This window comes from Chrysochloris asiatica, unplaced genomic scaffold, assembly GCF_000296735.1.
Source record: "Chrysochloris asiatica unplaced genomic scaffold, ChrAsi1.0 scaffold00034, whole genome shotgun sequence".
In the NCBI taxonomy this organism is placed as follows: Eukaryota; Metazoa; Chordata; class Mammalia; order Afrosoricida; family Chrysochloridae; genus Chrysochloris; species Chrysochloris asiatica.
Window position 1 is genome coordinate 10,949,446 of NW_006408552.1, and position 12,882 is coordinate 10,962,327.

At 44.7% G+C, this 12,882-nt stretch overlaps 1 protein-coding gene across 1 annotated transcript in view; it reads right to left on the reverse strand.

The window, feature by feature from the left end:
• Positions 1 to 10,314: 10,314 nt before the first annotated feature.
• Positions 10,315 to 12,882, reverse strand: part of TYW1 (tRNA-yW synthesizing protein 1 homolog (S. cerevisiae)) — a 163,918-nt gene continuing 161,350 nt past the window's right edge. Inside the window, exon 17 of the mRNA XM_006859846.1 lies at positions 10,315 to 10,536. Within this exon, the coding sequence (XP_006859908.1) occupies positions 10,315 to 10,536 (222 nt within the window). The remainder of the gene's footprint in view (positions 10,537 to 12,882) is intronic.

Genomic DNA, 12,882 nt, shown 5'->3' on the forward strand with positions numbered 1-12,882 from the left:
CAGCTCCATACCAGGACTCAGGACAGGGTAATGTCCCATTCTGTTGCAGATGGGTCAATTCAATAACCAATAACAAAACAAGTTGCCTTAGGTGAGAAAAATTCAAGGCAAATGTATGTTTCAACACCCTGCTGCCAAGAGTCAACCCAGACTCACAGTGCGCCTGAGGCAGTGAATCCTGACAGGAGTAGGAAGCCTCATTTTTTACCCCCATGGAGCAGCTGGTGGGTTTGAACTACCCACTCAGGGGTTCCTGCTTATCCTACAGCACCCCCAGTGCTCCTAACTTTAACCACAGAGCCAATGAAACAAACTTCAAACGATCTCTCACAAATCACAAACTCAAAGCTACAGTTTAAAATCTAGGGAGGAATGGGTGAGGGAAGCGGAGGTGAAGATACTCCATGCAGTGCCCCGTCCCCAAGTTAACAGTAGCTGTTCTGACAACAGCTCTGTCTGTCATCAGTCCGTTCTGATGGTAAGTCAACTACCACGTTTTGTTGTTCTTTTAATATTTCATGATTAATTGCTACAACTTGATGAACTTGACCTATATTTACAATGTAGTAACTCAAAATACCAACAGAGGGGGAAGGAGCCTTCACATGAAGTATCAATGCTATCCCCTCTGTATACAGGGTAGATAGGGACAGGCAACTTAGACACTGGCTACCTAAAATGGGGGTGCTATGGGTCGGACCCGACTCGATGGCACTTAACAACAACAATAATAATGTCACAGGGGTCCTGGTGTAGTGCTGTGGGTTAATGCGCAAGACTACAAAACCGTTTAAACTGCAAGGTTGGTGGTTCAAGCTCACCAGCTGCTCCTTGGAAACCCTATACAGGGTCGCTATGGGTTGGAATCGACTCGACAGCACTTCACAACAACAACAATAAAGGTACAAAGTGACTGGCTTACAAGTTTCAAGAGGGAGTTTAGTTTCAGAGTGTGCAGAGGAAGGTAGAGTCCCCACTGAATAGTTTTCATCTTGTCTAGACAGGTCTGGTGAAAAGAGATGGGGATAACATTCTTATGATTCAATATTGAGTAATTGTTATCATGACTAATTTTGACTGTCACAACTGTAAAGGTAGAAATTTTGTAACAAAAAAGGGGAGAGTAGTTAATCTTACAGTCCAGGAACAGAGGACCCTAGGGCCATCCAGGGAGAAGAGCACGAGCGGAATGTGGGACCCTATCCAGAGAAGCAGTGATGCCAGAGATGGAGGCAGAGATGAGGACATGGAGAGAGGGAGCAGCTGAGGACTCTAGACTCATGGAAAGAGAAAGGGTGTACTGGTGGCCATGAGGCAGGCTTGCAGAATGTGCCCTTTGGTTGTTTAAATGATTATATATTCCTGAGTGTTTTTGTGTATATCCAAAACAAAAACAAAATGGAAGCAAATACTGTTGAATGTTGAAGCATGGAGGAGATTGTAATCACTGTAATAAAACCAATGTTCTCCCATGTAAACTATCACTCAATTCACAATAAAAGCTTAAAAAAAAAAAAAAGATTTCATGATTATTGTCTCTTATTACTAAAACCTTTATAAATTTGATCTTTGTCTTTGAGCATTGGAAACGTTACATCTGAGAATCACAACATTAGCAGCTTTATATGTAGTTTGTATTACTAATGATTAGAAGTACGAAAAGTTGTTATGTGTGGCTCATCATAATTCAAATACCATTTGTCGGGGACTACTTCTGTATACACTACTTCTGTATACACTATTTCTGTTTACACTATGTGTACTATAAATGGAAGAAGCTAGAAATACCAGTAAGGGGACAGCCACGTGTGCACGGAGCAAAACACACCCCACCCCTGGGACAAGGGAGTAACGTCCCTTGAGAGCAGAGGGTGGGTTATGGGGCACCTCTTGTGTCCCGTTGAGTTTGGACTTGCCTCTAGGTTTAAGGAAGGAGGTCTGGCTTAGACATTGTGCTGGTAACCACAAGGTTGGTGGTTCAAACCACCAAGCTACTCCTTGGGAGAAAGATGAGGCTGTCTGTTCCCGTAAAGTTTTATCGTCTCAGGAACACTACGGAAGGTCACTATGAGTCAGAATTGACTTGATGGCAGAGGGTGGGTCTGGGTTAGAAGGGTCCTTGGGTGGTACAAACAGCTAAGTATACAACTGCTAGCCAAGACGTTGGTGGTTCAAACACACCCAGAGGCTCCTCGGAAGACAGACCTGGCAATGTTTCTGAAACGTCCCAGCCTTAAAGCTCCACTCTGCACACATGGGGTCATCATGAGTCAGAATCACAAATAGTAACAACACTTCATTACAAATAGAAACAACCATCTGGGCTTCGCGGGTTTAGGTGGAGAGATATGGTCCAAAATGCCTTCTAGAACCATCATCACTGTGAGCACATGGTTAGTGCGTGGACAGAAGGGAGGAGAACCAGGGGCTGGGGCTGGCTTCAGTCCTAGAACCACAGTTCTGACCAGTGTCTGCAGGTCCAGAGGGAGGAGCTCAGTGCCTGGTATGCAGGACGGGCTCCATTGTACCTATTTCTCTGTTAGGTTACTAGATGTCCACCACCACCATCTGCAGACTGACAGCTACTATGTCAACCACAGGAGCGCTGCTGCTAACACGTCTTCTACCAGCAACCACTGCAAATCCCAGCAACACACCACTAGGAGACCTCACCTCCCCCTTTCCCCTCTGTGCATGGTTCCCACCTTTCACATGTTCTGCCAAGACCTGCCTTTCATACTATGCCCCAGCTCCAAGTCTGGGAACCAGGAGCTGACTAGGTCACAGAGAAAGTGCTGCCTCCTGATCAGAAAGATGTCCCAGGAATCCGGGAGCCTTTGGGCCTTTCACCAGGAATTCCTCTTCTGTGGAAAGTAAATAAATAGGTGTTAAGAGTTCCAAGACTACTCGGTGCCACTGCAGACATCACCAATCGATCACAGCACTCTTTCCTGCGAAATTCAGATGTGCCCGAACATGTTTCTCAGCACAATGATCAGGGCTCAGGCAATCGTTCGTAACAGGCTTTGCAGCAAGCCACCCTGTCGCCCATTCTCACGGCTTCATGAGGCGTGTTCTGCGCTGATCCTCTGAATTGTGTGAGTACTCCGGGCTCATCTTCTCTGATCCGTCATAGACCCTTTCTCCAAGAGGAGGTTTACTATAGTTGAGAGACCAACATTTCCCACTTCCTAGAGGAGCAAATCACCACCCATCTGTCAGTTTGTGGGGGCTTGCGTGTTGCTGTGCTGGAAGCTATGCCACCGGTATTTCAAACAGCAGCAGCAGGGTCACCCATGGTTGGACAGGTTTCAGCAGAGTTTCCAAACTCAGACTAGGAAGAAATGCCTGGAGATCTACTTCCAAACACCAACCAATGAAAACCTTACGGATTCTAACTGAACACTCTCTGACTCACTTGCTTTGGACACGCAATTAGGAGGACATCATGCTGGGTAACATGGAGGGTCAGCAAGGGCAAGGGACACCCTTTTGAGATGGTGAGATGAACTGGCAGTTACCTCAAAGATGGACATGGAGAGATCAATGGTGTGAAGGTGACCAATGGAGGACTGAGTAACGTTTCCTTCTGTTGTACCATAGTGCAACCCCGTAGCCGCTATCTGTCCATCCATCCACTTACATACCTACATGTCTGTCTGTCTGTCCATCCATCCATTCATCCACTTACCTACCTACATGTCTATCTGTCCATCCGTCCATCCATCCATCCACCCATCTATTTACCTACCTACATGTCTGTCTATCCATCCATCCATCCATCTAGAGAAGCAAGTGAATGTGTTAAGAGTGGGGCCCACACCCTCTATAACTTTCTCTCCAGCAAGTCACACACAAAACCAGAGAACCGCAGGCTCTTCCTTCCAGGGGAGGAGAGCCCACCTCATCAAATCAGAGAGGAGATGGGATCAGTTAGATGAAAAACCACCTGTCCAAATCATTTCATCCGACTTCTCAGTGAACAAATCAGTGTATACATTTCTAGTAGTCCCCAGTGACAGTCAGTTAATCAGCTGCTCAATTAATTTACAATAAGGAGGAAGGTGAAGATATGACTTGAGTCTCCCAGTCTCTGAATTTACAGAAAAACGAGAGAAGGAAGCCCAGAGAGAGACTGCAGAAAGGCTGCCTGCTCACTGGCTCATGTCTCCGACCCAGTGGGTGGTTTCCCTAATAGTCAGATCCTTACACCCCTGGTTTATAGTAAGGGTTGGGGCCAAAATTTGTTCTAATCTTTCTCTACTATTTATGCCAGGATTCCTGGAATCATTACCTAAATACACTAAAGATCCCCCATCCTGTCACAAAAACCAAACAAAAATAATTATTGTAACCTGGAGGATAAACACTGGACTGCTAACCACAGGGTCGGTGGTTCAAACCCACCAACCAATCCTTAGAAACCCTAATACAGAGTCGATATGAGTCTGAAGCAACTTGATGGCATTTATCAACAACAATGCCTTTACTTGGAGTCCTGGTGGGGTACTGAAGGATAAGTAAAAATCTACCCAAGTCAGCTCCATGTGTTTCACGGTAGAACTCTGCTCCAGAGGGATCTCAACAACAGATATATTTTTTTAAAGTATATCACTAGGCCTTTCTTCCAAAGCACCTCTGGGTGAATTTGAACCTCTAACCATTCCATTGATAGCTGAGTTACCTAGCGACTTCCCTCCAAATAGGAGGGTCTGTGTCTTTTCTCCAGAAAATGCAATGAATTTATAACCCTGTACCAAATATCTTCAAATTCTAGCTGTGGAAAGGAGATATGCTCTATTATGGAAAATGAAATGGAGGGCCAACAAGATTAGTCCACAGCTGACTTGCAGTAAATTGATAGTGACCCAGAAAAGAGTTTGTCAATCTGTATTTGTAATAATAAGGAGACAGCCAGGCCTACTGCAAGAACAACAAACAAAAAATTCAACGGTTTCTCAGCTGACAAAATACGCTGCTTTATCTTAAGCTTCAGGATTGTATTTAAGGAAAACAAGCTTTCTCCACCAAGAAGTAGAAAACATATTTCCTCATAACACCTACAGGTTTGTTCTAATCCAAATAATAAACGATCGTATGTTTCTTTATACGTATATTGTTGTTGGTTGCTGTCACATTGTCCCCAACTCTTGGCCACCCCATGTGTGGGCTGTGCTCCACAAGGTTTTCTAGGCAGATCGCCACACCTGTCTTTCCAGGTGCCTCTGGGTTGGTTCCAACCACCAACCTTTTACCTAGTAGTTGAGCACTTAAATGTTTGTGATGTCCAAAAACTCCTTTTATGCTATGAGCTTTACATAGCTAAGGTGAAGCTAAACTCTGTTTGCAAAAATAATGGCACCAAACATCCCTCCATCCCTCCCGCAGCCCTCTCTACTCAGTTAGGTTCCATATTTCATTGCAATTGTCACAAAGAACTCAGTGTACTCACTCACAGTTATGGGGTTTATGAGGAAAGTTGCTGTTGCTAAGTGGCCATTGAGTCAGTTCGGACTCATAGTGATCCTATATAGGGTTTCAGAGGAGGGGATGGTGGTTTTGAACCGCCTCATTTTAGCTATGAATCGGGCTGTGAACCACAAGGTCAACAGTTCGAAACTACCAGCTGTTCCACAGGAGAAAGATGAGAATTTCTGCTTCCATAAAGATTCACAGCCTCGGAAACCCAGTGCAGGATTGCTACGAGTCGGAACCAACTCCATGGCACATAACCACCACCACCTTGGGGTTAGCAGTCCAGAGCTTATCCTATAATGCCACATGAGGACTCCAAGTAAAGGCACTATTGTTAAATGCCATCAAGTTGGTCCAGACTCATATTGACCCTGTACAGGGTGTCCAAGGATTGGCTGGTGAGTTTGAACCGCCAACCTTGAGGTTAGCAGTCCAGTGCTCATCCTCCAAGTTACAATTCTGGGTCAGAAATGCTCTAGGCAGTGCAGCCTCCCTCAGCTGTGCCCAAAAGCCGGCCTCTTCCTGCCTGTCCAAAGCTACCGTTCTTTTCCGAGAGCTGATAAACACCCACAGGACACCCACTCCCCCATAAGCCTCAGCCGTAAAGCACTCAGCCCTCGTTCCGTGGGTCAGCAAATCTAGCTCCCACACTAAGTACCTGGTGACAGCCCACTCTACAAGCAAACTTCCTGCCAAGTCGCTCGGCCTGGGACACTCACTGCTCTGTCCTGTGTCTGACTCTTGGTTCTGCTGCGGCTGCTCCTCTGCTCCTCCGCCCCTCCTCAGTGTCACAGCTTTCTGTCCCTGGGTTGAGGAGGTTCAACGTGCAAGAATCTGTTGCTTTTGAGAGACCTCGTTTTGTACCGTGTTAGCACTCCCAAGTTTTTACAATCACAACGAACTCTGTTTGCAATCACAGCTGAATCGTATCATCCTATCAGCATCTTCTCCGGCCTTCTCCTATCCGGACCTATCAAGACAAAGCCATTTGGTGGGTGTTACAGGACACGTGGTAGAAGAGCTTCATGACGTAATCACTGTGCTGCTGTGTTCTGGGTGCAAACATGGTGTCATGTCATATACAAGTGCTGCTGGCAGTCAAGTCCTTCCAAATGTTTCTAACGGCTGCCAGCACCCCACCCAGTGTTGATCAACGATGACCCCCATGTAAAGGACACTTTCCTACCACTCTCTTGTCCTATGCAGTACGAACTGACCTCAGCCTGCTGCTTCTCCTGCCCCCTTCCCTGTAGACTCAGTACCCTTTGCCTGGCCCCCCACAACTCATGGTCTCCCCTCACTCTGTACTCTCTTTAGCTGACCTGACCCTTCCTTGAGGCATTAGTTACCACATCCACCACGATGACTCACACATGCCCTCTCCAGAGCTGTCTTTCTCTCAGCTTTTCTCTCAAAGGCATCTCAAAGCCTCCACATGCACAAGTGAACTCAAGAGTTGCCCCAAGTTTGTGGCCTTTGGCCTTTCAGTCCACCCACTCCATGAGTGACCAAGTCACTGTTAGCCCTTAGGTCTCCCCAAAATCCATCCTCTGTTCCCACCCCAACCACTGGCCAGTCCGTATGGATGGGCACTGTAAAATGTCCACCTGTTCTATGACAAGACTTGCTGACCTATCTCCTTGCCTTTTCAGAGCCATTTCCACCCTGCAGTTAGAGGGATCTTATCAAATGCAAATCTAATCATATTGCTCTGTTGCCTAATTGCTCTCAAGGCCAACATCTCCTGAATATGGCCAGTTATGTCCACTGGTTTCTTGCAGGGCCCGGCTGCTTCCTGCATCTGCCTCATCCCTCAGCTCCACCCACCCTGGCCTTCCTACAAGGCCATTGAGTGCGCTGGACTCACCACCTAAAACCTTCACCCTGCTCTTCACCCTTGTCCCCTCCACAGTCTCCATGCCACATGGTCACATGGATGGAGACTGTCCCTCTCCTTGGCAGCATTTATCACAGTGTTTCCTGTTTTAATATGTGTTTCCTGATTAACACTGGTCAGCATCAGAATGGTCAGAATTAACAATCTTTTTTATTTGCTGTTGAATCCCCATCGTTAGACGCCATTGAGTTGGTTTTGACTCAGAGTGACCACATGCACTATTTGGTCCTGTTTTGACTCAGAGTGACCACATGTTGGTCCCGACCCATCCTCACAGTGTTGTTCAGTTTGAACCCACTGTTACAATCACTGGGTCAATTCATCTAATTGAGGGTCTTCCTCTTTTCTTCTGACCCTCCATTTTATCAAGCATGACGTCCTTCTCCAGGGACTGGTTCCTCCTGATAACAAGTCTCACCATGCCCACCTCTAAGGAGCAGTCTGGCTGGGCTTCTTCTTCTGGCAGAAAATTTTAATAATCTTCATCAATACCAGAATTCAAAGGCATTAATGCGTCCCTGGTTTTTCTTAGTCATTGTTGGGCTTTCACCTATATATGAAAAGATTGAAAATACTATGGGGCTTGGGTCAAGTGGACCCGACTCTTCAAAGTAACATCTTTATTTTTTTTTTGGAAACTTTAAAGGGATCTTTTTTAGCAGATTTGCCCAGTGCAATCCGTCATTTGATCTCCTGACTGCCGATTCCACGGATGCTGATTGTGAAGTCTTAAACAAAATGAAATCCTTGACAACTTCAATCGTTTCTGTTTATCAAGATGTTCCTTATTGGTCCAGTGTGAGAATTTTGTTTTCTTTATGTTGAGGTATGGAGTCCTGGCATGGCACTGTGGGTTAATGCACTGGACTGCAAAGTTGGTTTGAATCACAAGATGGACGGTTCAAGCTCACCAGCAGCTCCTTGGAAACCCTACACAGGGTCACTATGGGTTGGAACCGACACCACGGCACTTAACAACAACAACATGCTGAGGTATAATCTATATGGAAGGCTGTAGGTTTTGATCTTCATCAGTGTTTCAAGTCTTCTTCACTTTCAGCAAGGTTGCTGCATACTGCAGATTGTTAGTGAATCTTCCTCTAATTCTGATGCTGTGTTCTACATATATACTCCAGCTTCCATGGTGAAAGGACACAACCCTGGTATATACCTTTCCTGCTTTTAAACCACAGTATCCCCTTGTTCTGTTCAAATGACTGCCTTGCGGCCTATGTACAAGTTCCACATGAGCACATTTCAGTGTTCTGGAATTCACATTCTTCTCAATGTGATCCGCAATTTGTCATGGTCCACACAGTTGAATGCCTCTGTGTAGTCAATAAAGTACAAGTAAACATCTCTCTGGTATTCTCTGCTTTTAGCCAAGATCCATCTGACGTCAGCAATGATAACCCTCGTTCCACGTTCTCTTCTGAATTGGGCTTGAATTTCTGGAAGCTCCCTGTTAATTTACTGCTGCAAGCATTTTTAAGAAACCATCAGTAAAATTTTACTTACATGTGATATTAACACATAATAATTGTTCAATTATTTCTGGATTCCACTGAGTCACCTTTCTTTGGAATGGGCACATTCCAGTAGGTTGGCAGGTAACGCCTTCTAGATTTCATGGCATAGATGAGTGAACGCCTCTAATACTATCCATTTATTGAAGTATCTCAATTTGTGTTTGACTCTACCACTTATAAATAAGTACGCTGCCCAGTGTTAACTGAAGAGGGTGGATAGATTGCATTACCTGCGGGTGTTATTTCAACGTGGTGTGGAATTACAAAATAACCAACAGGGCAGAGAAGCCACGAGACCAGCTTTGCTGCTGTTGTTAAGTACCGTCGAAGCAACCTTAATAGGGTTTCCGAGGAGTGGCTGGTGGGTTTGAACTGCCAACTTGCGGTTAGCAGTCCAGTGCTGATCCCGCGGTGCCACACCAGGACTCCGTGAGCTAGAAGCAGCTAGCTTTAAAACAAGCAGCCAAAAGAAAATCAGTGCTCCATGTCTTTATAAGAGATGATTTTATTAGTTCACTTTTTAGGATAAAGGAATTTAAAAATATCTATGACAACTTTCAGAGATAAAAACCTGAGCATTTCAGAATGTTTTCACTTGGAAAAAACTTGAAACTTAACGAACTGGGTAAAGCAGCCTGAGCTACAAGAGAAAAGCAAGATGGAAAATGCGTGAATGCTGATTTTTTTTAACAAAAAAGAAAACTATACTCATTGTTTCAAAGCTTGTTGGCGAGACTAATTTATTCAGTGCCATCATATGGCAATTCCTCTTAGAGAAGAAAGATTTTACTCTAATCCAACCCATAAATTACCTTCCATGGCAATTAGGGTAGGAATAGGATAAGATCTAGGGTAGCTTAGATTCAATTCCATTTCCTAATGGATTGGTACTAAACAAAGACTTAAAAATAATTGACAATTATGACAATCTAGATTGTGTTCAAGAGAAGTTAGGTTAAGGTGTAAGAAGGGGGCCAAGCTCCTCGTACAGGAAGCAGATCCATTGACCTCAGGCGAGGTCAATTCAAAATGGCTGCTCTACCAAACACCACAGGCCCCACAGTCATTTCCTGTGAGGAGCTCTTATTCTAAGTCTTAATAATTACAATGCAAAACTGTCAGTTAAATTCTAATAATGATTGTATACCCAACTCCAAAAAGCACACACATACACACACACACACACACACATAAAACAATTTTCCTCTCAGAAATATAACCAGGAAAGGGAGTTAAGTTCTAGAAACTGAGACCCAGTCCCTGAAAAAGGAAAAACCCACTCCCCACTCCAGGCACAGGACTTAGAGTCTGCTCTCTATAAGATGTAATTTGTGTATTCTGTCCTTGGGGAAAAAATAATCACAGTGGCATCCAAGAACCTTCTAGGGTTCAGCGTCCCAAAGTCAGACGATCTCAACATCCAGAAATATCCTTTGATCTGTTCTTCCTCTGATATCTCGTGTCCTTGGGATCAAAGCCTCTTTCATGGGCCCCAAATAACGCCCACTGAGGGGTTTTGGCCATATAATCCTTCGCGCTGAAAGTTTTTGATCCACCGCTATTTTCATATTCTTGGATGAGCTCCTGGAAGCGCTGATAATCGATCCACGTCCACCATTCTGTGTCAATCTTGAACTGGGAAGAAAGAAAGAGGAAAAAAAACAGTCATGTCAGAAGCAAAAAGGTCTTAACAGCACAAAACACCCATAGAAGAAAAGATGAAATAACTATCAGAAAATCAACAATGAGCTTTCTGTTTTCTATCATGTTTAAGAAAATTCTTTCTTCCTCCAGATCTAGTTCCGTATCAAGGCAGGATTTCTCTCCTGGGGCTGTTGACACACCACTCTGCAAAGACCCCACTGCTGTCTGAAGCCTTCTTCCTGGAACTAGAGGTCAAGTTGATCTTGAGCAGTAGTAGCTACCAATGTCTTTCCAAATCAACTGCAACTCATAGTGAAACTGCCCCAGCAGGTCTCCAGTCTTTAAGGAAGCAGACTGCCACATCATTCTCCAAACCTCCAACCTCAGCAGTTAAGCGCTTTGAACCACCAGGGTTCCTTTGTACTAGACTCAGCGGGTTGAATTTTTTGCCTTTACCATGTGCTAACGGCTGAGCGATTTTCATGATCTACCAGGTATGAATCTTCATGGCTGTGTTTGCAGCACTTAAGAGTAATAAAAATGTGTTTGTTTTCATTAGGGAACTTTGTGTTATGGGTGGACCCCGTCAGGGTGACTTATTCTGCAATACTAACTCAGTGACCTAAATAGCCTGACCAGTCAAACATGGACAGAATGCCTAATGACTCAAGAGCATGATTAACAATGCCAGATCCACAAAGAGAAATAATCGAATTAGTACTCTTTTAAGAAAATTGCTTTTCAAAAAATAAAAAAAGAATGAGCAGGAATGAAGAAACTGACAGAAAGTTGAAGAGGTTCCAATTAAAGAAAACATGAAAGGTTTGATTTTGTTTCTTAACTTTGTTTTGTTTTTCCCCTGGGGGAGGGGTGAAGATATATATACCAAAACATTTGCCAATTCAACAATTTTTCCATGAACAAATCAAGAGACATTGATGACACCCATCATGTGGTGTAAGAATCATCGCTCAGTCACGGACTGAATTGTATCTCCCCAAGATCTGTCAACTTGGGTGGGCTGAGATTCTCAGGAGCTTGGTACGTAACCAAGCTAACCCATGACATAATCATCCCCCATGATGTGATCTGATGATGACGTAAGGGGATTTAGGGCAGGAGTCAGTCCTGACTCCTAACCACCCCTAATGCAAAATGGCAGGAAACACTGCCTGGTCCTGCCTCTCACAATCATTGCTATGCTTGAGCTCATTGGTGGAGCCATGTTGTAGTTCATCTCACAGAGGGGCTTCATCTTTTTTCTGACCCTCTACTTTACCAAGCATGACGTCCTTCTCCAGGGACTAGTCCCTGCTGACAACATGTCCAAAGTAGGTGAGGCAAAGTCTCCTCATCCTCGCTTCTACGGAGCATTCTGACTGTCTCATCTAGCCATGGGCTTTTGTAACTCCCACCAAATGACTAGACAAGACCAGGCTAAATAAGGTATATGGGAACTTAACACAGGCTTGGTTAGTTTTGCCATCAAGAAAGAAGAGCCACGATCAGAGCCCGAGATCCCTGAGTGGTAAAGCTTCCTGGTGTCCTTGCCTAGAGACTGACTCAGCCCCTTTGGGAAGATGGTGGGTTTGCAGAAGTGGCTGCCCTTTGGGCATTTACCCACAGCATTGCAGGAGCTTTGTAACACTTTGCCCATGCAGGGCAGAGACCAAGGTGTCCTGTGACTGAGAATGAGAGAGGCGTGCCTGCAGTACCTAAGATGGGGCACAGCTGACCAGAGAGTGGCTGAATCCCAAGCTGTTGCCCTATTAACTTCCCTAATCAACTTGGTCAGTGTAAATATCATTTGTGAGTTTTGTGTGGTCACTGCAACAGATTATGGAGGCCAGCAGAGAAGCAGAGTGTCCTTGGGAGGGATAGTTAGTGTCAGAACAGGATAATGAAGGTGGAGGATGGAGGCATGTCTGACCTTTGCCTCATAGGAACTGGTCTCTGGCTTCCTTCCTTGTGAAGCTCACACACCACCTCCACACTATTTTTACACTGGCTATACTTCTTCCAAGGCAGATTTGTTCACCCTTCTGGCAGTCCATGATACATTTAATATGCTTTGCCAACACCTGCATTCAAAAGCATCAATTCTTTGGACCTCCTTATTCATTGTCCTGCTTACACATGCATATGTGGTGAATGAAAATACTATATATCTTGGGTTAGAACCATCTCAGTCTTCAAAGTGACATCTTTGCTTTTTAATACTTTTAAAAAGGATCTTTTCAATTCCTCAACATAATCAAAACCATATATTCAAAACCAATAGCCTACATCACACTCAATGGAGAGAAACTGAAAGCCTTCCCCCTGTGAACAGGAACC